The 21866-nt window shown below is 36.2% G+C and overlaps 1 protein-coding gene across 1 annotated transcript; it reads left to right on the top strand.

The window, feature by feature from the left end:
* The first annotated feature begins 17999 nt into the window (after positions 1-17999).
* Positions 18000-20294, top strand: LOC120072577 (thaumatin-like protein 1). Its single transcript, XM_039024969.1, has 3 exons — positions 18000-18424; positions 18559-19228; positions 19839-20294. Exons 1-3 carry the CDS (start codon positions 18352-18354, stop codon positions 20086-20088), a joined length of 993 nt encoding a protein of 330 aa, XP_038880897.1. The 5' UTR covers positions 18000-18351; the 3' UTR covers positions 20089-20294.
* The last annotated feature ends 1572 nt before the right edge of the window (positions 20295-21866 follow it).

Raw genomic sequence — 21866 nt, 5'->3', positions numbered from 1 at the left:
CCCCATCGTTTACACGATCTGACCAACGTTTGGTCTTCTTCTTCCTCGAAGTATAGTGCAACTCCTTGCCTTGAAGCTTCATCACGAGTGACTCATACTAACTCAAACACTTTGAATTTACATAGGGGCCCTAACAATTAATTTTGAATGTAAACGAATTCAACAAACAGAGGCAACCATCCCAGAAAACTCCATTAATCCACGTCCACAAACCTATTTAACACTTAAAACAGAATGTAGACATGCTTCACCCACCGAGAATTTAAATTTTATTCTATACATCAATGGATTTGGAATATCATAATCTGGCTCTGATACCAATTGAAAGAACTCTTATCAAAGAGAACCTATGAGCGAAAGCAAGATCATTCCAAATTCATTGTGACAGAATTACAAACATTCACAAATATACAAACTAATTATGCAATTCATAATAAATTATGGCATGCTTTGATAAATTAAATACAAAATAACGAGAGACATACCTTTTGAAGAACTCTTCTTCTACCTTTCTCTCACTTTTATGGATTATTGGATCAGCACCTCTCGCTGTCACTTAGAACGCCAAGCCAATCGTCTACCCAAATCTCTCGCTGTCGCTTAGCAACGAACAGTCTTCTCCACGAACAAGCAGCCTCTCGGACACCACCACTTAGTGACCTTGGTATTCTTGGAGTAAGAATCCAAGAGGTGTGGGCTTTATTGGATTTGGTAGAGGGAAGGAGGAAATAATGATCGTGTTTAACAACCAAGCAAGTGGGAGAGGTTTGTGTCTATCATATAGACTGTAGTGCTTGATCGTTTAGTATAGGTATACGATTATTTAGTAAATCAGATGTGATTGTTTACACGATCATTTAATGAAGCTCGTTCCCCACACGATTGTTTAGTAAAAGTTATACCACCGTTTAGACAATGGCACATGTACACGATCATTTAGACAAACACTTGAAGTTATCGTGTAGGCTCTCATGAGCTAAACGATAGGCAATCTACTCGAATGAAGCGATGCAACTATAGAATTCCTAAAATGAAAACATTTTTCATTTTATCCTTCAGTTATGAAAAACTGAATGAAACATCCCACTTTAATGCACAGTTAAGGAGAAACCACCAACAATTATCTCATAATTGTTTTAATTATAAATAAATATAATAACTAACTTATCATATTATATATATAACATATAGTTTTAATATCACATCATATGCAACATTTAAACCATAGTTCTTTTCTCCATTACTTAATGTAAATCATATTTACATCATTTTCCTCCAATTAATATATCTCATACATCATGCCAACTATATCATATATAATTGAACCAGTTTAATCATATCATATTAATTAAACTTCTTCTTGTCAATTTGAACACTTCAAACTGACCCAAAAACTGATTCTCAACTTGAATCCATTGAGCTACCATTGGGACCTTATAGACCTATAGCTTGAAGCTTCAACGGTACGTGAATAGCTAACTAAACTCTTTTACCACGAGATCCACCATTCGTTAACTGTCAGGTACTCCATTAAAAATCGATAGTTGCACTCTTCTCACTATAGATATATTTCTATGTCCATCAGATATAACCAGTCAATAGTATGATAACCATTCACAAATGCTCGTAAGTATAGCTGGGCCAATTTATCGTTTTGCCCTATAGTTACATCTAACTCCTTAAGTACCACTGATCCCTCTAATGAACAATACATCATAGTCCTTCTATGAGTAGACACCTCTCGGGCCATGAGAAGGTTGTGGCACCACATCGTTCAAGCCCTGGAATTAGCTCTTAAGGGAGTAATTTATCTACTTACCCTTACTTTGGGAAAGGAGTGAATTTCATCTTGTGTAGCTGAGTTCCCAGCTCCCCAATTAGACGAATCCCCAAAGTGGTAGGTTTGAGTCGGTGATGTGGTCACTCGTACCCATGCAAATCAAAGGACCTCCCTCAAAGGCAGGATTTCCCAACTCACTCAGGATTAAGGTCATGTTACCTATGGTCATCCTAGTGAAGTGAAGTCTCTGTCATGAACAGCGTTATATAACGAGATTATACATTTCGTGGTCTAGTCTTATACAAACTCCATTGTATAGGACACCCCCGCTCGCATGTCTCCACATGAATGATGAAGATTAGACCATCTGTAGCATGTCATAACACTTGTAACTATCTACAAAGCGGACCGCATCCGTAATGTCATCAGGATAAGGTTTCCCTTCTATATCCATATAGTACAGACCATTTTGGTTATCACTTAAGGCATGATCCACTTCTATGTCTCTACATACATGCTTAAGTTACAACAACAACCAGGGATCTTAGTTTATTGGTTTGTGATAAAGCAAATAAAACATCTCATGTTTCATAGACAAAAGTGAAGAAAATATCTCATATTATTATATTACAAGTGTTTGTTCAATACAGGTGTTTACAAACTACAGAACCCAACGAGAGTTTAGGGCATCAACCCCAACATGACCTTGTCTTTAATTCACGGGTGAAGTTAAACGTTCCTCCTATATTCATATACTACAGACCATTTTGGTTATCACTTAAGGCATGATCCACTTGTATGACTCTACATACATGTTTAAGTTACAACGACAACCAGGGATCTTAGTTTATTGGTTTATGGTAAAGAAAATAAAACATCTCATGTTTTATAGACAACAGTGAAAAAAATATCTCATATTATTACATCACAAGCGCTTGTTCAATACCGGTGTTTACAAACTATAGAACCCAGGACCCAATGAGAGTTTAGGGCATCAACCCCAACATGACCTTGTCTTTGAATTCACGGGTGGAGTTAAACACTTCTGGCCTAAGAATAGGCAATTATTGGTTTCTGATCTAAATGTTAAATATGTGCTACTTCACAAGATTGGGATAAACAACTGGTACCCATCTTCTCAGAAATCTAGTTTGTTTACCAATCGGGCAAGTCTTTTGTTTCAAATTGGTATAGAGGCTAGCTTTAAATATGGTGTTTCCGTGATTAACCAAATCAAACAGCATATTGTCTCTCAAGCTACCAAAGTTCCCCTGTATTTTCCTAAACTTATTTTTGGCATTCTTCTTGTGCATAAGCTTAATCTTCTTATTGACTCAGATATGTCTGGATCTCTTCTCTCGGCCCTATCTTTTAGTGACCAATTATATCAAGGGAAACATATTCTTGATCTTATTCATACTGAAGTTCCAATACCTGAACGTGGCCCAACTTGAGAGTTCATTCGAACTTCTTGTGGGAAAAAAACCATTCATGTATTGGCAAATGAGTCAAAGGAACTTGGAGTGTTAATATAATGAGGCTCACTACACGAAAAGCTGAAGTAAATGATATGTTGAACCTTCTCCGTAGTTATTTTGATGATCTTGCTCAGGGTGTTGGCTCTGATATATAGAATGTTGATCTTGATGATGCTTGATGTTGGCTCTGTCTCTTCTTCTTGTTATTGTTTCCATATTTTTTAAGCTTGTCAAAAGGGGGAGAAGTCAGTTGACTGCTGTTGGTTTTTCTTTTATGTTCTTTGGCTTGGTTTCTTTTGTTTGATGTTTGATGTTTCTGTGGATTTTTACTCAAATCGTTATGTTCTTTTTCTGTGACATTTTGATACTGTGCTATTGACTGTGTTTTGGTTTCTACTGCATTTGTCACAACTTAAAAAATATTACCAAAGGGGAAGTTTGTTAAAGATTATGTGTTGGTAATATTTGTTTAAGTATTGTAGTTGTTATCTGAGTTGTCTTTGCATTGGTGGTTTCTAACAAAGGGTTGCTTTTTGGAAATGTTGATTATGCAAAAATATTTCCTTTTTTGGATTTTCCTTTCAGCAGCTTTTTTGACAGATCTCCTTCCTTTTTCTATGTACGACTATTTTGGAAGGTAGGGTTACTCATCTTTCTGTCTACTGTACATATTTAAAAGACACTTAGTCCTTTGCCTAAGGTTGGCCATTGCGAGAAAAGAATATTATTTTGTTCTATCTTTGAGGTGTGTCTGCGGTCCCCATTTTTGTGTTTCAAAAGAGAAAGTCAGTTGCATTGTTCAGAGATATACTCCAAGTTATTCTTTACATTGTGAATTGACTAAGAATGGATTCTTAAGCTTAAGGGGAGCCTAAGCTATTCGAGAAAAGGGGGCTTTGTTCTAAAGAGGATAGATACTCAATCAAGTGAGAAGGAGTCTCATGTTGAGGGGAGCTTGAGTTTATCTGAGAAGGAGTCTCAATTTTAGGGGGAGCCTAAGACATTCTTCACTAATATTATAATTTAGAGGGAGACTGAGTTACCGAGAGAGTGAGTCTTACTCCTAGAGGGAGCCTAGGGGAAAGTTAAGTGATTGAGCTATTCGAGAGTCATTGTAATTGTACTGTTATTACAGATAAATACTACATTGTAATTTCTTATCATTTATATTAGTGAAGTTATCTTTCCTGGACACACTGCCCATAGATGTAGGTGGTATTCACTGAATTGGATTATCAATCTCTAGTACTCTTTATATGTTGTTTATTTACTGATAATTATTTTCTAGAATGTTATAACACTGTCTATAACATCGTCACCGTGCATAGATATCTTTGTAGTTTTTCAAAAAAATTTGTAGTCTTAATAGACATAAATTCAATTTTATATAAGATAAATTAGTAAATTTTCAAAAACTCAATTGTGTAAAGGGTTTATTGAATACAAAATTGAATGTTTAGTAATTAGATATTGTTAAAGTTCATGTACGTATTAGACATAAAATTGAAAGTTGAGGAACTAATTGGATAGTTTTTCAAGTTTAAACACATTTTATACACAAAATTGAAAGTTCGAGTACTAAACTTATAATTTGACCAAAGTATATATAATATATAAGTGAATGACGAAAATACCATTATGGATTGCTTTAAATGTATGATCTTAAAACCTATGTATATATTCATTAACTAATGCTCTCTCATAAGGGTATCGTAAGATGTATCGAGATTTTTGACATCTCAAGATGTCCAAGTATCCTACGTTCCTAATAAACAAACTTAGAATATAGATAGACATGTCGCGTGAATTTAAATTCATACCGAAAAGGAAAAGAAAAAAAAGGCCTCATAATGGTTATAAAGACTTGATTGAAAACAAATCTAATATACGAGGAAAACTTGAGACTTTTTTTTTTAGAATAGGTGATATTATTATACAACAACAAGGGGGATCCCATAGTCCGGGATCAAGGCATCAAAGCAACAAAGCACAAGCAAAGACAGGACAAACACATAAAAATAAAGTCGCAAACCACCGGGGAGAAAGTCAGAGAAAAGAACCCAAAACCCCACAAACTAGGGACAGCAGCAAAACAAAAAACAATGTAAAGATCAAAAAGAAAAGACATCTGTAAACACACTAGATAAGACCAAGAAGGTCAACCCGCCAGGAAGCAGCATGAGCACGAACCGTAGAGATCATGCAGTCGCCGATTACGCTCCTGCCAGATATAGTAGATGGAAGCACATCAGAAAACACGTAACAACTTACTACGCACCCCCTTACCCGACCCCACTCGGCACAACCAAATCAGCTCTACATCCCAACCCGCCATCTGATGCGACGAACCCAATTGACGCAACACCCCAGACCACACCTCTCTCCCAAACCCACACTAAAAAAAATGATCTCGCGACTCCATATCTCCCTCACACAGAAGACACCCCCCATCTGACAACACTCCCCAACTCCTCAACCAATCCCGCATACTCAACCTGTTCCTCACAACTAACCACGCACAGGAGTGACGCGGAATACCACCCTCTACCCACAAAATATTAGCCCAAGCCACCCTAGGACGACGATGACGTAAATTCTCTTACGCACTAACGATAGAAAACCGACCACTAGCATCTGACACCCAAACCCAATAATCCTCCCCCCTCACCGTAGGCCCCACTGCCTAAAGAAGACCGTAGATCTCAAGCAGCTACTAAGACATTGTAGGCCACCTCCAACCTCTCTCACCATCCATGAACTCTGACAATCACGCCTCTAAACTACTCCCTGCATCATAAACCACCATAGATCCATATGAATCCAAAATCGCACCCCTCGGCAGCCAAGGATCCCACCAAACAAAAAAAAACCGACCATCGCCTACCATCAAACGAACCAGATGTTTGAATCTATCTCTACTACGCAAGATAGCCCTCAAGCACCAAGAGCTCTCAACCTCACTCCGAACTGCCCACAAAGACCGTCCATGCAAAACATATGCCTCCACCCATGCCACACATTATGATCCCGATTTAATTAAGAGAAGCTAGAGCAGCTTCATAATAGCAGCTTGGTTCCAAGAGGCCACATGCTTCACACCCAACCCCCCTTCTCCCAATGACAAACACACCTCATCCCATGCCACCCGCGCACCACCCCGACCCACCGCACTACCCTTTCATAAATAACTACGTAACAGACGATCAACTTCATGAGTTACACATGTAGGCAACACGAAGATGCTACACCAAAAAATCTGAAAGAACTGTAAAACTGACCTAACAAGCGACAACCTCCCAGCAAAGGAGAGGGACCGTGCTGCCCAACTTCTAATACGAGTTGTAATCCTCTTAATCAAAGGCGCACAATCCACATGCCCTTAGATACTTACCGCCAATTTAAAAAGGTGTAAAAAAAAACCTATACCTAACAGGCAACAAACCAAAAGAGAAACCCATAAACGCAGCTAGTTCCTCCGCCTCCCCAGACTCCCACACCAATAAACATGGAACTCTTCCCAACATTTGCAAACTAAACCAGACAACCGTGCAAAATTTGCCCAGGACTTGCCTCACAAACTCCAAAGAATCTCTCTCCATTGCACAAAAAGTCATCAAAATCAGGTCTGCAAACACCAAATGAGTCAGACCCACACTCTCACACCAATCACGGAACCTAAATCATACAGGAGGTTTATTCAACAACCTAAACAAAACCTTCATCAACCATCCAAAAAAAATGAGACAACAGATCCCCTGCCTCAACCCCTTCTACTAGGAAAAACCTTTCAAGGGAACCATTAATCATCACAGAGAACTTAGGTGAAGTAACACAAGCCCTCACCCAACTAACAAATTGAAGGGGCATATCTATAGCCAACAGCACACCAAAGACAAGAAAATCCCAATTTACCCGAATTGTACGCCTTCTGAAGTCTACCTTCAACACACAACACGGTTTCCCATTTGCCCTCCTTATAGCCCCCACAAGCTTCTGACACAATAAATGTTGTCGAAAATTGACCTAACCCGAAAAAAAATGCAGACTTAGTTTGCCACTGATGGAAGGCAGGAAACCACAACCACAATCTCTCAGCTAAGATCCTCGAGATACACTTATACACAACATTGTAACAAGAAAGACAAACTCCTCCATACGTTCAGCTCCCCGCCTCTTTGGGATAAGGTAATGCAGTAAAATTAGACTCCACCAGGCAGTAAAGTTCTCAAAAAATTGAGCACAGCGTCACAGAAAAATCATCCCAACCACACTCCATGCAGCTCTATAAAAATCCACCGAAAACCCATCAGGCCCAGGAGCCTTCCCCGACTTCATCGAGAATAAGCCTTTAAAATCTCTTCCCGACTCACTTACCTGACCAAAGCGCCTCCACCCCCTCCTCGGACCAGCTGAACTGGTACAATATCCCAAATTCGGCAGTAGGATCCCTATACCCTCAGGCTAAGACCTTAAACTACCCTGAAAGAATCTACTGCACCCCTGCCACCCTATCATGCACCGTCTGATGAGGTCCCTCCAGCATCCACAACCGTAAATAAACCACTACAATACGACAAGAGCGAACACAAAGATAAAAAAAAATTGTGTTCATAATCTAACTCCAGTCACCTCACCCTGGCCTTCTGTATGGAACTGACGTCTCCTCCATCTCGCCACTAACCAGAACACCTCAGTGGCTTGAGCCGCCTCCATACATACCGACTCTGAAGTAGGATCCCTTTCTACCTCAGCCTGAGCAGCCTCCATAACCTGCCTAGCCACTCGTACCTCATCAGCTAACACAGAGATACGCCTACCAAACGATGTACGAAAAACCCGCTTCACTGCCTTCAAATTTCGCACAAAGCTAACCATAGGAGACACAACCTCAAACCTTCTCTACGCTGACCTGATAGTATCAATAAAACCCTCATCCTCCACCCAATGAGAAAAATAACAAAATGTAGAAGGCGGCCTTCTCCTAGTCTCCCCTGTGGAAACCAGAAGAGGGCTATGATCAGAAATCCCCCACTGACCAACCCTAACCTCCGAATACGAAAAAGCTACCTTCCACACCTCATTAGACAAACATCGATCCAACCAGTGCAAGATACCATTTCCTTGAAGTTTACTAGTCTAAGTAAACCAGTGACCTGTCACACCCAACTCAACCAGATCGATCTCCAATAATGCCTCATCAAACTCCTCCATCTCCCTCAAGCTAGGGCAACCACCAAAATCCTCCGAACTACTACGAATAGCATTAAAATCCCCCAAAACAACTCTAGGAAGCTGCCACGTGACACACACATCACTCAACTGAGACCACAAGTTTCTTCTCTCGCTCGTGAGATTAGAGGCATACACAGCACCAATACGTACCCTAGTACTAGATACAATATCCACTAAGGTTTCAGAAACAAACTTCTCTCCACTAACATCAATAGAAAAATCATAGACACTCTTCCGCCACATCACCCAGATCCTCCCAACTCCCCGTACACTATAGCTACACACAAAACTCCAAGCATCACCAAACCTACCCACCACCATATCAAAATTCTCGCGATGAACCCTTGTCTCAAGCAAACAGCAGAAAGTAACAGAGGAGAAAGCCAGAAAGTCTGCCACCACCCTACACTTGACAGGGTCATTCAACCCCCTAACATTCCAGGAATACCAAATCATCCTTTAACCGAACTCCTGCACATCCCATCCATAACAGACAACGGGTCAAGATTTGTCTGCACTAGAGCCAAAGCCAGCGAGTCTCCCCCTCATCACACAAAACATCAAACTGATTACTATCATCAACATGCTTTACAAACCCCGTAATTCTAGGGGACCCATAAACTACTCTACTCCTCGAGGGTGCCGAACCCGGTGACCCACTTCCACCCCTATGCCTCACACCTCCTCTATCACGCCTACGACGACTAACCATAGTAAACTCGTCAGCACACCCCGTGCCCTTATTCCCATCCACTTGGCTAACTCCTGTCTCTTATACACATCTAGATGTGTATAAGAGACAGCCCCATGCCCTTATTCCCATCCACTTGGTTAATTCCCCTCGCACCAATACCCAAATCTTGCCCCTTCCTCACACTCTCAATTCTGTCTCTTATACACATCTAGATGTGTATAAGAGACAGCTTCCACCCCTATGCCTCACACCTCCTCTATCACGCCTACGACGACTAACCATAGTAAACTCGTCAGCACACCCCTTGCCCTTATTTCCATCCACTTGGTTAATTCCTCTCGCACCAATACCCAAATCTTGCCCCTTCCTCACACTCTCAATTCCCCCATTCTCCCCCAAACACCCCTCATTAACTTCCACAATACACAACTTCTAACCCTTATCCACACCTTGTTTCTTACACACAGCCCCAGCATGCCCAAAGGAACCACAACAAGAACACCTATGAGGTTTTCATTCATACATTACTGGAATAATAAACTCCTGACACCGCATTCTAATAGTGGCTGAAGGGGCATTAACGAATCACCATCCACCTGAACACAAACCCTCACATACGATAACTGTTGCCGCTCTCTTGTTGCAACATAAAAAAAGACAGGTTTACCCACGACACTCGCTACCACTGCTAAACCCCTATCTATCCACAGCTCCAGGGGAACACGCTCAAGTTTAATCTATATAGGAACAAAATAAAAAACAAAGGTTTCAGGAACAATACCTGGGGACCACTGTCGTAATAAGATGGACTATTCTTCAGCACCCAATCCCGTGACTCTACCTTCTTAAACTTAAAAATAATCAAACTGTTCTCCAACAAGGTAATGGTTGGCATATCTACACGTCCCCAAATTCTTTGAATAAGTCGGCAAATAGCAGTATACGAAAGTACAAACTGACCAACCAAAGATTTCTCCCACAAAAAAACACTCTCATCAATAATCTCCTTACAAGGTTCAACAATAACTTTATCATTTTCAACCAATGGGGGAATGAACTCTAAATTACCCCTTAACTTAGACCCAAAAAGTGCGGCCCACGAATTTCCCCCTTTCACGTCGGAACCCGAACCACCAGAACCACACCCCTCTTCCTCCCGCACACGAAAACCCCGTGTGTTCTCCGAACGACCCTCATTTCCACAAAGCCCAGCCCGAGAAACCTCCTCACTACCTGACTTCTGCCCCTCCCCCCAGCCTTCCAACTCCCAAACACACCTTTCACTTTCTGGACCCCCATTCCACACGAGCTCAAAGCTTCCTGCCCAACAACTGACCCAATACCCAGCCTGCTCGATTTATCAACCCGAATTTCTTCCGGTTCTAGGTCAGACGACAGAGGCTTCTTCAACCTAACACTCCTCATACCGAACCCTTCACCTTCCTCAGAACGACTGTCAGACAACCCAAAATCTTTTACCTCCGAAGAACGAGCACCCAATCCCAAATCGATCTTCTATCTAAGTAGACGAAAGGGTTGACGAGCAACTCGACCTCCATTCTTCTCCTTCAGTTTTAAAGACGACCGCTTCCTCACCATCGTCACCCACTAAAACCTCCAAACTATCAATGCCCGAACCTAAGATCTAAAATCGGCTGCCAAAACTCATCCAACAACCAGTCACACCTACGAAAAGTCGTATGCCAAACAAATCCAGATAACCCAGAACCCACCTTCTGCCAACCCGACACCGTCACACCTCACCAGCGGCTAAAACGAAACTAGTCACAAACAGAACCAGTTACACCTCGCCGTCGAAACCAAGACCAAACGAACACAAACCAGATGGCGGAAACCCACCCCCGCAAGGACGCCCTCGTTGATGAATGCGGCGGCCGACGACGGTAAACCCTACAACGGCGGAAACCCTAGAGAAAGCGGCGGACCTCCAACGGCAGTAAACCCTCAACCAAGCGGCGGACCTCAAATATTGTCATTCTCGAAAAACTGAGACTTTTGAAAGTTTAAAACCAACGTAATAAAGAACCAAACATTAAATACTAAAATACCATTAGAAATTCCCAATATTTCATAAGATATGTAAATCGAGATTGAATTAATGTTAAATTAAAAAAATTAAGAAAACTTAGCCTCTAAATTTTTAAGTTACGTTTGTGTATATTTAAACATTAAAAGCCAACAAGAGCTTAGCTCAACTGGTACTTATATGTGTTGAAGATCAATAGATTCGTGATTTGAATTCCCCCACCCCAAATTTGTACTAAAAAGACATTTATCTAATTGGTCCTTAAACTCTTAAATTTGTAATCAAATAGAACTCTAACCGATACACATGCATATGAAATATTTAATAAGTCAAGTCAACACTATGTGAGGTCTTTAAATTAAAATCAAAAGAAAGACAATGTTGAGTTTTGTTTTGACTTCAGGCCCATGAAGTGGGGATTTCAGCCCAAAAGAAGAGAGGTTGGTAGAATGAAAAGCTTACAGAGAGCCACGCCTCTCAGTTGCCTCAATTACACGTGGATTACTCCACTATCGACGATAAGTGGGAAATGTTGGAAGTCGATCAAAATTTATTTGGTAACAATTTATTCTCTCTTTCTTTTCTCTCTAATTTCCAGAAAAGCTCTCGAACCCTCTCAGCCTTGCTTTGTGTTCTTGCGTAAATTACAGAGACTGAAGGATCAAATTACACATGCAAATTAAAGAAAAGAAAGAGGAAGAGAAGATGAACTAAAACATGTACATGATTCGACCTAATTCAAAGCTTACATCCACGGAAAGGGTAGATGATCTTTTATTGAAGTCTATTCAGAGATAAGTTTTCTTTTACAGATTTTGTGAACTAAATGTAAAGCTTGAAACAAAATAAATGTAACAACTATATATATGAGTTTACAAGTCTGTTATGAAAGTTGTTATAAAGAAAACTAGCCGTTGAGACTTTATTTGAGATTATTATCTTTCAGACAATGCAGAGTAATTAGACTCAAAATGAACAATATCATATATATATAAAGTCAATACATAGTTGAAATTAATTCTAATAAGACCAACTTTTGTGAATTACTCCCTCATACTTTCTAAGATTCATAGTGGAAAAAAAAAGTTCAAAGATCAAGTTGTAGAGTGTTGTTGAATAACATCAAATTGAAGAAAGAAAGGGTTGGAGAGGAAAAAGATTAACCCACAACATGGCAACATGAAAAAAGGCAATGTTTTACAACACCCAAACAAAACAACCACTTGCCACTTTGGGGCCTCAAAATTTGATATCACTCCCTCACTTTTGGTATTCTCAAGTTGGATTATTGCTGTAAATTACAAGAACCCAACCCAAGAGAAGAAGACAATGCTGAATGGCACAAAAAGCAGAGCCCTTTCTTAAAAATAAATGTCTTTTTATTTTATTTTAATTTATTTTCCAAAAAAGTGAACAGCAACATATATGTATGTTTTAAAGTCTTATCATCATCGTACGTTGAATTGACTTGAAGGTTTTATGTTACTTCCTCTTTCACAATTCACACTTTTTTCAACCTACATGAACGTTCCAATTCAAAAGCATCCTCCCATTATCATATCATGCGATATCATATCACTTTGTTTCACTCTTAAATTTCTCCAATTCATGCATCATTTCATTTTGTCATCCGACATTGATTTGTTTTTATCAAAAACAAGTTCAAAGTCTTGCCAAAGTTATGATCTAAGACTTACTGGTTTCACAGATTAAACTTTTTAAAATAGAGTGGAATTTCGAGTTTATATTTCATACACGGTATATATACAAGTTGCAAGCTTTATTATTTTTTAAAGTTGATACTATTGATCAAGTTTTTTTTAAGAAAAAAAACCCACATATATGTCTTTTAACTTTTAAAATTTGAAGAAGAAAGGAGATTAAATATGAGAATAAAAAATACTACTATCATAAGCATCCTAATAGGGGAAAAAATTACAAGACAGAAAAATGGGGAAAAATGATTGATTTAAACTAAATAGGTAAATAGGACCTTTTTTTTCCCCCTTATATTAAGGTGCGTTTGTTTAAGATACGTATTTATTATGATTTTTTCTCTCTTTTTCTTTTCTTTTTTATTTTAAAAAAAAAAATTAAATGATTAATTTTTATTTTTCCATGTGTCTCTGTGTCCACATTATTTTTCCCTCAATCTCATAATTCTTTTTGGTAATTTTAAAATTCTATTAATTTGATCCAGCTCAATTCGCATAAATTTTTGTACTATCATAACTCAATGTCAAAGATTCAACACATTTTGTAAGAATTAAAATATGACCAATATATTAAATATCAATGTCAAAGAATTATATTAAAAATATTTAAACAAATAAATAACCATTTCACCTTTTTATGAAAGGTTAAAAATCCTTTACAAAAAAATACTTTTGTCTCTAAATTTGTCAATGGAAATTCAATTTCATAAATCAGAGAAAAATGTGAGAACAAAATCGATAGTAGTATCTTTTCATTTGGTCGTTTCTTCCTCTATTTAAAAAAAAAAAATTATAATTTTTCTTGCTACTTTGATTGATCATTTTCTTTTTGTAAGTGATATTTATGTCTTTTTTTAAGGTACTATAAATGGGGTTTGATGAATCGAACTTTCAATCTCAAGAGAAGGAACATATAATTATTGTTATTGAGTTGTGTTCACCAAATTAAATACGTTGATACGATGATGATGGATGAATATATATATATATAGGAAAGGAAATAGTAAAGGGAAACTTTGAATTGAGGGAAAAAAAGAAAAGAGATGAAAAGAAAGTAGAAAGGAGATCTTATCTGTTAGGGAAACTTTACACGCCAACGCCATAGATTTGGATTGGATATGATGAAACATTCAATAATGTGTTTAATGAAGATGAAGAGAGAAGGGAGCCCCTACCCTACCTTCCACGAACATGTGATGAAGTTCATAAAGTGTCGGCAATTCCCTTCAAAGTCATTACTCATTTCAATTCGAACAACTATTTTCATACTATATTTGCATGTATGATTGTTTCTCCTTCTAAGAAACAATCAAGTTTGTGTTTACAAATAGCGATTTCTACGATCTCTCCCACTTTTAAGTTCGTTTTATCTTAAAATCGATTGAGAATGAAGGAAATATCCCATCTATCTTATAACTATCGTGAAGTTATTTGATCTTTTCAATCTGGAATTCTCAACAAAGTTCAAAAGGGTTGATCTTTTCTTATTTAGGACTTATTGATTATCTATTCAATGAACATTAATCAATATCATAGATCATGTAAAAAGATGTAGACCTAGGTTTTTATAGAGTCTGATTCAAATTCATGGGGACAATGAAGAACAACCTCAAAGGCTAAAAAACACAAACACAGATACGGATACATGATACGGATACGATACGATACGACGATACGTTAATTTCTAAAAAATTAAGATACGGATACGTTGAAGATATATATATTTTAAATTAGATTAGAATAGATTCAAGAAGAGAGTGAAAACTTGAGGAAAGAAGTAGAAGGTGAAGATTGAATAATGAAGTTAGGATGAAGGAGGTGTGAATCATGATTTAAATAGTGAGAGAGAGGGAAGAATGAAGATTCAATTATGTTCCGGGTTTTTTTTAAAAAAAATTATGTTTTATCATTCTTAAATTTAATTTATTTTGGATTGCTCAATTTAAGTGGACTTTTATGTTTGGAAGTAATTTTAAATGGTTCAAATCACTTTTGTCATTTTCAAAATCACTGTGAAACATGTTTAATTCTTCAAAACTAATTTTGATGATATAAAAATTGCATTTAAAGTGTAAAATTGAAAATTAAATTAATGTTAAGTAATTAAAATTGTATTTTTGAGTGATTTTAAAAATGAAAAAAGTGATTTTTAATGATTTTAAAATCACTCCTAAACATGCACAAAAATAAAATGGGTTGTAAGTTGAGTTTTTAAATGGTTGGGCTTAAATTTGAAACAAAAAATTGACTCACGTATCCCCTTCACGTATCTGGAAGCAGATACGCGTATCTGAAAAAAAAAAAAAAAAAAAATCAGATACTTCAAATCACGTATCAGACACGTATCTGCCACATATCTGGACGTATCCGTATCATATCAGATACGATTCTCTGCACAATTAGAAGTATCTATGCTTCTTAGCTCAAAGAGTTGCCCCTCAAACTTTGTCGAAAAGAGATACAGGTCACTTAACCAGCACCATCTAACTTATCAATTTGGGGCATAACCAAGTTGAGACATATGTCCTTTCTTTTCTTATTTTTGACTTCACATGCCTGATCTTTGACAAATAAATTAGTTAGTGAGGAAGATTATTAGTAGAAGAGATATCTTATTATGATCAAAGCACTAACTGAAGTCTTGGAGGATGTTGGACATAGTGCCACGTCGGTTTGAGTTCTTTTATTTATCTTATTGTATTATGTTAAAATTAACTAAAATAATCAATTAAAGAAATATAATTAAAAAAACATTAAGTGTAATTTAAGTTGCATCCATCGATTATACATCTTAGATTATATTTAATAAAAATTTATCATATGATAATTTTTTATTTGAATTATTTTGATTTTTTTTCTATATAGTGAAAAAGGATTCATGAGATTAGGTGTACATGTCACTAAAAAAAAGACTTATTAGATGAATTAAAAAATCTAAGGTTAAAAATTCGTATTTTTACAAACAAAATTAAATATGACATTACTAGAAATTTTGTCCAAAGGAATGAATGGACCAATCGAAGGCTTTAAAATCAACGACCAGCGCGTAAGAAAACCCTCAGAATTTCTCCCATATCAATTAAATACCATTTAAAGGAAAATTACGGCTTTGACGGCGGAGGCGGCGGTTATTAAAAACTACGGCCGCCTAATATTCCAGTTTATCAGATGGACACGTGGCACTTTTCTTACTCAATTGCTATATATTATGTAGGCCCCACACCATTTCAATTTTAATTTTTATGAATTTCTATTAATTTTAATATTATTAAATTTTGCACAAATTTAAGTGAGACTAATACACCAACTACTCATTTTTACTTATTAAAAAAAAAAAAACGAAAACTAATCATTCAATAACTTCCTTAAAACTCACAAATTTTAAAACATTTGTAAGTGCAACGTTGCTTTTCTTCTAAATCTTATCAACTTTCTATCATTTATATATTTTATAATTATAATTAATAGAAAGCATGTGAAAAATATAACTCATTGGATAAGGGTTCAATTCTCAAAGGTTTGAATGTTCTGTAAGTTATATTAAAAAAAATAAATATGCATTATTTGCAATTAGTTTTAAGAAAAATAAGGTGGGTTTGAATTAACTAAAGAAAAAAATATTTTTTAAGAAAATCATTTTTATTTAAACTCTTTTTGATAAATAGTGTTTAAAATATATTTAGAAGTGTTTCAAAAATTATTTTGAGTAGTTATCAAATACTTCAAAATTTTTCAAAATGATTTATTTTCAAAATTAAATACTTGAAAAGTTAAACCAAACACATTTTAGAAGAGAAAATTATAACAATCAACAAACCACTTACAAATATGATCAATTTAAAGACTTTTGGAAGAGCAAGATAGACAAATTTAAATAGTTGTTTAGATTAAATAGGATATTGCGTATAAGAGGGATGCATACAATTTGGACCTATTTAATCTCATGTTTAGAAAGGATTCAAACATGCCAAAGTGAGTGTAGTTCAATTGTTTCGAATTCTCCTACCTCCATCGTACTAAAAAAGAAGAAGAATTTGAAAATAATTATGCTTTCTAGAAAGTCAACTCAAACATAATTAAGTAGATAAGATACTAATTAACATCTAAAAAGTCGATTGTTTGATCATCCACATCTATAATTATTGAAAAGAAATCATAACATAAAAATACCGATTGTCTTAATTGTTTTGAAACCATTACTATGTATATATGTTGATGAATACACACATATTACTTTTTGCTCAAATGAGTGAATGTATTTTTTTTCTCCCTTTTATAAGATGTCTGATGTATGAATCAAACATTTGATATCAAAATCGATAGTATTCAATTTCAGAATGAAGAGAACTATTCTGATTTCGACGAAATTGAAGAAAAAAATTTATTTATCTTACAGATTGGGGTTAAGAAGGGAGCATGAAATTCATTTTATTCCCCTTGCCAAATTTCGCTAGAAGGTACAAATTAATTCTATTGTAGAGCCATAGGCAATATACAAATGATGCTTGTAGGATGCCCATGACGTGTACGTGTGGGATGAACTAAATCCTTATTGAATTTGGTTTTCTATTACAAGGAGTTCGTATATGTTCTGTAGTCCCCCTGTGAATTACTCCGCCAATAAGAAAAGTTCTTAATGTTAGTTGAGTACTCAGTTCTCCAATAGATTGACCCACAAAAATACCTACAACAAAGTATACTTAATGAGTGAAATATATTAGCTTAGATTAAATAGAGGGAAGAAATTACAACATTTGATTAAATGTGATTTTCAATTTAATAAAATCTGACTGAAAATTGGTAAAGGTTGCAAGTACAAGGGATAAAATCTGGATTTTCCTATAAATTTAGGAGGGTAGTAGAGTAAAGTGGTACATGTATGGCTTTAACTTGTGCTCTAAATTTAGAGTCGTTCTTTAAATAAAGAAAAAAAAAAAAGAAAAAGAATGAAAGATGATTGGTCGGTGAGTGAGAGTGATGTCGGTGATGGGGAAGTGGGCTTTTCCCTTTGATCGATCACGTTTTCATTATAAATAACAGAGCATCGCCCTGTCCAAGGTTCTCTCACCATACACTCTCTTTCTTCCACTTTCTTTCTTTCCTCCTTTTCCTTTTTATTCTCTCTTTCGCTCTCATTTACATTAAAATGTTTTAAAAATTTATAATTGAAGTTTTGTTTGCAGTGATCTCCATTGTCTTCTCCAATATTCTTCCTCCCTCGTCTCCATTCTCACTGCAAAAACAAACCCCTGTCTCCGCCATTGTTGTTTTCACCATTTTCTTCCATATCCTAACTTCAAACACCTTATAATTGAAACCCCACTTGATAATATTCATCTTTAAGTTCACTCATTCTTTCAATTCCGTTGAATCAACCAATTAGTTTTAGAAGAATTAGTCAGTCAATGGGGCTATTCTGCTATTTCAACCATTCTTCTCCCTTCTTCTCCACCATGATTGTGCTTCTTCTTATTAAAGGTAAATTGAAATTTCCAATTCTTTTGTCCGTTTGAATTCTGGGTAACCGCTTGTTTTTCATAATTTTACCGAATTTTATCGGAATTGGTTCAATCTGGTTGCTCTGTTTTTTACCTTCTTTTTGTGTTTTACAGAGGCTTCCGGTGCTACATTCACGTTCGTTAACAAGTGTGATTTCACCGTCTGGCCGGGAATTCTCGCCAGCGCCGGCAGCCCAAAACTCGAAGCCACCGGTTTCGAGCTTGAAGCGGGCAGTTCCCGCTCTTTGCAAGCTTCGACCGGTTGGTCCGGTCGATTCTGGGGCCGAACCAACTGCAATTTCGACGACTCTGGCCGTGGCAGCTGCAACACTGGCGATTGCGGCTCCGGTGAGATCGAGTGCAACGGCGCCGGAGCTACGCCTCCTGCGACGTTAGCCGAATTCACACTCGGCTCCGGCTCGCAGGATTTCTACGACGTCAGCCTCGTCGACGGCTACAATCTGCCGATGATCGTTGAGGGAACCGGCGGGTCCGGCACGTGCGCTTCAACTGGCTGCATTACGGACCTGAACCAACTTTGCCCGGCCGAGCTGAAGGCGGAGGACGGCGGCGCGTGTAAGAGTGCTTGTGAGGCGTTTGCGACGCCGGAGTACTGCTGCAGCGGCGAGTACAACTCGCCGGCGACTTGCCGGCCATCAATGTACTCACAAATGTTTAAATCGGCGTGCCCAAAATCGTATAGTTACGCGTATGATGACGCCACTAGCACATTCACTTGCAATGGAGCTGACTACACCATCACATTTTGCCCTTCTTCCCCAAGGTAACCAAAACATAATAATAGTAAGAAAAAAAATTTTGGTGTCTTAATTTTAGTTAAATTACAAGTTTAATTCACCAAATTTTTAAGAATTTCGATTTTAATTCCATGTTGGATAAGTTACCTTGAAGTTTTAATTTCTAAATTATAATTTTAACATTCTAATAGATACAAAATTTACTTTTATCTATATAAAGGATTATTTTCAAATATAATAAAATGAGTGAATTTATTTACAAATATAGCAAAGTGTGACTATCTAGATAGATTATTATAGAATAATAAACACAGATAGACATCTACCATTAGACATCTATCAGTGTCAATAATAGATGTTTATTAGTGTATATCACCGCAGTGACTTTTTACTATATTCGAAAATATTTTTAGTAGTTTTGTCATTTAAAATAATTACATAAAAAAACATTCTTTTTTTTTTAAAAAGAAAATTCAAATGATAGTAATTTATTAAGTACAGAATTAAAAGTTTATGAACTTATTACCTATTTAATACCAAGACTAAACTTATAATTTAACTCTTAATTTTACTACAAAGGAAATCACCCCTACTTTGTATAAATATTGAAAATTGATGTTTATTTGAAAATGACAGTCGAAAATCTTCGAGGGGTTCGTCACCAATGATACCAGAGCCGAAGACGGACGAGTCAGGATCAGAGCCGATGACTGGTTCGGGATCGGAATCGGGATCGGGAACAATACAAGGAGCAGCTTTGAGTAGTTCTTGGCTGGCAGATATGGCCATAGGGGGGGACTCATCCATTGCTACAAAGCCGAGCTTGGGATCTCAATATGCGTCAATTTTGATACTCAGTGTGGCTCTATCTTTGGTTCTGTCGTAGTAGAAGATGAAAGATGATGAAGAGAAAGAACAGAGAATTAATTGACAAAATCCCATATTGTAAAACATTTACTCGAGAATCTAGGAAACTTTATTATTGATGTATGTACAAAATTTAAGGCAAAAAGATGTTGCTTTTTTCATTTTAGAAATAGGGATAAATTAAAAATTAATAATAATAATAAAAAGGAACTTGATTTGGCTTTAGGATTTGTTGAATTTGGATGATTCCGAAGCTTGAAAGGTAAAATATTAAGTGGGAATTTGGAATATCAGAGCCATAAAGTTAACACCTTTATTTCTTCAAAAATATAAATAAATAATAATAAATTAAAAAAACTTTATGACAACACCATAATCCTTTTTTTTTCTCTCTCTCTCTCTCTTTTTTTTTTTTTTTTGTAAAGTTGACAAATTCGCCTACACGAAAAAGACTCAACTTTGTGCATCCCACAAAAGTATTCAATCATAATTTGACATGCATTAAATTGTTCTTATTTATTTTTTGAAACATTTTAATAATTTCTTTTATGTGAGTGATGAGAGTGAGATGTATGAAGATGAGTGTTATCTCGGATGCACCCGAGTATTGAAAAACACTTAGGCGCATCTTGGTATTTTTGTGCATCCCACCAAAATATCCAATCATAATTTGACGTGTTAAATTCTTCTTATTTATTTTTTTTTTTTGAAATATTTTAATAATTTCTTTTATGTAAGTAATGAGAGTGTGATGTATGAAGATGGGTGCTATCGGAGATGCATTCAAATATTATCCTTTTGCAAATAATCCAAAATCCGCATAAAAAAGATGTAAATGTTGAGGGGGCAGAATGAAAAATGCTGTCTTTCAAGTGTTTGTATTGATTAAAATGAGTTCCTAGTTTGAAATGAAACAAAATTAGATATTTGGATGGCTAGAGATGTACATAACTTAGTTGCTCATCATTCCAAAAGAATTAGCTGTCATATGTAGTTTTCATAAGGTTTTTTCCCCCTAAATTTTATCTTCTTAATACTATTCTATTTCCTTTTCCATTTGATTCCACCAAAAATATTAAATCAAACAATTCTCTTTTCCTTTATTGTAATGAATAAGTTTGAGATTGACATATATACATATATATATATATAAATGAAAAACAAACACTAATTAAGTATTTCTTTTAAAAACGTTTTTGATATTTTAGATCCAACTATATTTCACCATTCTTAAAGTCATCTCATAACTCAACTAACAAGGTGTCTAATAAGTCAACTAAGTTCAACTTGTTTTTAATAAAATTTCAAATGTCTATCTTCTCGATCAATGATCGAATATCTTTAAGATGAGTTAAAGATACACTTAAAATGTGGAAGTGTTCAAGTAAATGAATAGAGAAAGAAAAAAGAAAGAGCATTTGATTAGTTTTATATATGAATGATAGGTTAAAAAAATTGTAGAAAAATGAAGGGAGGCAAAGCACATGCATAGCAATGGCTAAATGGTATTTGATAGGATGCCAATATGAAAGATTCTTCTCATCACTTTGGTATCTCTACTTTATACCTGAAAACCCACACTCAATGCCCCCCAACACTTCATTTCTTTTTCCCTTTTCCTAACACACATTAATTAATTTAATGTCTATTTTTAGAATATAATGAGGATATATATGTTCAATAAATTTGTTTGCCCTTTTGAATAGTGACTTGTATATACGCTACCTCTAACTTTTAATTTTTTTTTGATCGAGGGTAGTTCAAATAACATAAAACTTGTACTAATTAATGACTTTA

Source organism: Benincasa hispida, chromosome 3 (assembly GCF_009727055.1).
Source record: "Benincasa hispida cultivar B227 chromosome 3, ASM972705v1, whole genome shotgun sequence".
NCBI lineage: Eukaryota > Viridiplantae > Streptophyta > Magnoliopsida > Cucurbitales > Cucurbitaceae > Benincasa > Benincasa hispida.
Note: the sequence above shows the minus strand (reverse complement) of the source record. Positions and strands in the feature narration are given on the sequence as shown.

Coding starts and splice junctions, on each gene's coding strand:
- LOC120072577 (XM_039024969.1), top strand. CDS start 18,352: ATGGGGCTATTCTGCTATTTCAACCATTCTTCTCCCTTCTTCTCCACC. Junction 18,425..18,558: donor TGTGCTTCTTCTTATTAAAG/GTAAATTGAAAT, acceptor TGTGTTTTACAG/AGGCTTCCGGTGCTACATTC. Junction 19,229..19,838: donor TTTTGCCCTTCTTCCCCAAG/GTAACCAAAACA, acceptor TGAAAATGACAG/TCGAAAATCTTCGAGGGGTT.